Raw genomic sequence first — 3617 nt, 5'->3', positions numbered from 1 at the left:
CGAGTATGAATGAAACATACACTGCACGGAATGTTTAGCGCTCCGAGATGTTCATCTCGCCTTAATCTGGGTCCGAATAAAACATCAGATCATGCACAGACTATCCTGTCTCTTTGAATGTAAATCTATATTTATTCACACCGGCTCTTGAAAACCTCTATGCGAACACACTTGCCCGAAAAAGTGTGGGGGACGAATTTACATGATATTAAAAGTGGGGGGGACACATCCCCCGCGTCCCCCGCGTAATCTACGCCCCTGGGGGAATGTATAAAAAAATAGAGCCTTAGTTTAACACGTGGGAGAGGAGAGTGAGGTGAATTGAATTATGGGCAATTTTCAGAAACCCATGAGAGTTATTGCCACCCTGTCCACATACTCTCAGAACAGTGTAATTAAGTTCACGCAGACTCTAATGTCTTTGATTAAATGAAACCATTCTTTGACATGTTAAGATTTTTCTCAAAACCTCAGGCCTCCTGGTCCTACATTTACTGAATAACAGAAAGAAAAGCAATCACAGGGTTGCATTCAGATAAATCATTATTATTCATTGTGTGTGTGCTTTTTTTTTTCTTCAAGGTTGAAACTACCTGGAAAAAGTGCTTATACACTTGATGTGAAGATATTAAATAATATTGTATTATTTATTCGTTAAACAGAGCTGAGCTGAGCAGAGCTGACAAACATGACCATGGAGGAGTCCAGTCTGGACTGCATGGTGATTTGAAGAGAGAGAGAAAAAAAGACTTCTTTCAACAACATAAAAAAAACAAAAAACATTTTAAAAACATGTACAAATTTTTGAGCAGTACCATGTCTGTGTGCATGCATATATTATTTTGTTTTATACAGCAACTTTAACAGCAAATATCATAAAGTCTACAAATGAAGATTAATATCTGGGAACATCTTGCTAACAATGTAGGAACACAAAGATTAGACTCAGCAGCGATGAAGCAATCTTTAATGGGTTGTTAGAGGCCTGATTTAGTCAGTAGCTGATGTCTCTACAGCCTGGGCTTTAATGAGCATCAAAAGAATGAGTAGGAGGCAAGGACAGTCAGTGTACCTCTAAATGAACATAATCGTCTCGTGCCACCTGCTAGACATCAATCAGTAGCAATGGGCCTAATTGATAAGGCATTATTAGCAACTTTCCCTTTAATGGGAATTGTATTTCATCTTGTCTGAACGGCTAAGAGGGAAAGTGTTTGGCGTTGAGGCATCAGGAGCAGATGGCAAGGTCAACAGCTCCAGCAATCCGGCGAGCAGACAGACTCATTAACTGCCTGGCCAGGTCAGCACCAGTGAGGGGATCTGCATTACTGCAAATGCTTCATAAAGAGACTGTTAGAAACAGCACGCACAAACAGTTTAAACAAAAGGTAATATCACTGACTATAAATCAGGCTTCCTTAAGGACAGGCTCTCTGGAGAGTCAGATAATATCAGTCTGTTAGTACCAGTTTTTGGCTGGGGAGAAAGGTATTGTAATAATGTAAATTATGTGGAAAAATAATGCGTTTTTCGAACCACCAAGCATGAGAGCATGTTCTAGTACACCCCCAAAACAAAATCAAGACTTTGTAAAAGAGCATAATAGAACCCCTTTAACATTGGATTCAAGTCTAAATTAATCTTGGGTTCAGATGGCATGCCATGGACCACAAACAAACCATTTACAAAGTATCTCATGTAGATTGCGGAATAAAATGGCAAAGCTTTTTTACAAAATTTGCAAATTTGAACTCTGATTACAGGCTTCTTTATAATTATGGGAAATCAAGGTGTGCAGGTTTTAGTTAATCTGCTGTGCTTTGCTGTGCACAGGGAATGAGTGCTTCTAAGGAATACTTTCGTGTGTGTGTGTGTGTGTGTGTGTGTGTGTGTGTGGAGAGATTTTTACAAAAGATTTCCATTTCAAATAAATGTTGAAGTATCTGTTCGTTAAAGAATACTGATAAAAGTTTCAGCTTCCACAAAAATATTAAGCGGCACAACTGTTTTCAACATTGCTAATAATAAGAAATGTTTCTGAAGCTGCAAATCAGCATCAAAATGATTTCTGAAGGATCATGTGACACTGAAGTAATGATGCTGAAAATTCAGCTTTGCCATCACAGAAATTACATTTTTGAAATGTATTAAAGTTATTTTAAATTGTAACATTATTAACAATATTACTTTTTGATCAAATAAATGGATGTATGTATTGTCAAATTACTTTTAAACTAATGTTCTTAAATGCCATCCTTGTGTTCATTTAGTGCAAAATAGTTTATTTTACTTCTCATTAACAATTTTAATCAAATTAGTTACAATAGCTTTTTGGTGGGAATTATGCTTCCTCTGATTGAAAACACACACACACACACATTTGAGCCATTTCAAAGCAAATACCACAAAAAAATGTATGTACTGAATTTTTAGCATACACATTTTCTACATAACCTTGTGTTGTTGTAATGGTTTAAAGAGGGCTGCTCTGATCTTTGAGTTATTCAGGTGTGATTATGGTTGTTTTGGCTACCTCAAGCTGGCTTAATTCACTGACCCGGTGAGCCTCAAATCTTCTGCATTTAGAGGAAATGTGTGGCACAGAAGTTCTGTCGGACGATGAAAACTGCTCCTCTCGGTACACACAGCCTGCACTCCCACAATCCATTTCAGCTCAGACCATAGCTTACAGCTAGTAAGTAATTACTTTTTGATCAAGAGCTATGCCCTTGTTGTTGCACAGAATGCAATCTAGACTAACAACATGGCTGTGGTAGTGATTCAAGCATTTATTTTTCTCACTGTGCACTAGGAGACCAATGGATTATCAATACTGTACCATTAAGATGTGTTGCTTTTTGTGGAAGGAAATGAAGATTGACACCATAGAGTGGCTGTGAAGAGCCCCGGAGAGCTGTTTGCTTCACAATTAAAATGGCAGTGATGGGAGTGAAAAAAGGAAATGTATTTCAGGATTGGGAAAATGTCCACAGAATGGCATAGAACATGGGAAGTGGTGTCCTCAGGGCCGGTGTTGGAAATATTCATACATTGGGAGGTTTCCAGTGGCACATGTCATGGATGCTTGTCGTGCACTGTAAGATGCACAGAAGCACAATAATTGGTGAAAGAAGGATTTGCCATTGCATGTTACGCTTTAAAGTGGATCCATATTTAAGTCAAACAGTTTTATTCAGTTTTATTTCAAATCAACAAATCAACTACTTTATTAATATTATATTATAATTGTTTAAAACAACGGTGATTTAAATCTAGCATTCAGGAGTATGTGTATATAAATATATATATATATATTAGTTAATTTTTTTTTCAATTTAAATTTTCTAATTTAATCATCTGCTTTGATTCTTAAGCAAACCTCTTTATCATGAATTTCTTTGCTTAATTTCATGTTTGAACATACTCTTCAGTGACATATGGGAACGTTTTTGTCAACTAGATAAATGCGCTGTCATTTCATATTTAATTGCACTCAGTCCAGTCGGTTTCCTCCATATTTCACAAAGGAGAACGAGTGCTACAGCTGTAACTAAGGGCAACAGCTACTAATTTGATTGACATCTGTTGCGGCTCCGCCTTCTTTCTCCATCTCTGAT

At 37.1% G+C, this 3617-nt stretch overlaps 1 protein-coding gene and 1 long non-coding RNA gene across 2 annotated transcripts in view; both read left to right on the top strand.

The window, feature by feature from the left end:
- Positions 1–736, top strand: part of LOC107749761 (netrin receptor UNC5A-like) — a 109840-nt gene extending 109104 nt beyond the window's left edge. The window contains exon 3 of the mRNA XM_016564928.1: positions 663–736. Within this exon, the coding sequence (XP_016420414.1) occupies positions 663–673 (11 nt within the window). The 3' untranslated portion in view covers positions 674–736. The remainder of the gene's footprint in view (positions 1–662) is intronic.
- Positions 737–1199: 463 nt separating this feature from the next.
- On the top strand, positions 1200–2975 carry LOC107749762 (uncharacterized). Its single transcript, XR_001641081.1, has 3 exons — positions 1200–1388; positions 2587–2695; positions 2813–2975. It is a non-coding gene; the product is annotated as an uncharacterized LOC107749762 (long non-coding RNA).
- Positions 2976–3617: the final 642 nt, after the last annotated feature.

This window comes from Sinocyclocheilus rhinocerous, unplaced genomic scaffold (assembly GCF_001515625.1).
Source record: "Sinocyclocheilus rhinocerous isolate Xijiao unplaced genomic scaffold, SAMN03320098_v1.1 scaffold860, whole genome shotgun sequence".
Lineage (NCBI taxonomy): Eukaryota > Metazoa > Chordata > Actinopteri > Cypriniformes > Cyprinidae > Sinocyclocheilus > Sinocyclocheilus rhinocerous.
The sequence above is the reverse complement of the archived record's forward strand: the minus strand, read 5'-3'. Positions and strand labels throughout refer to the sequence as shown.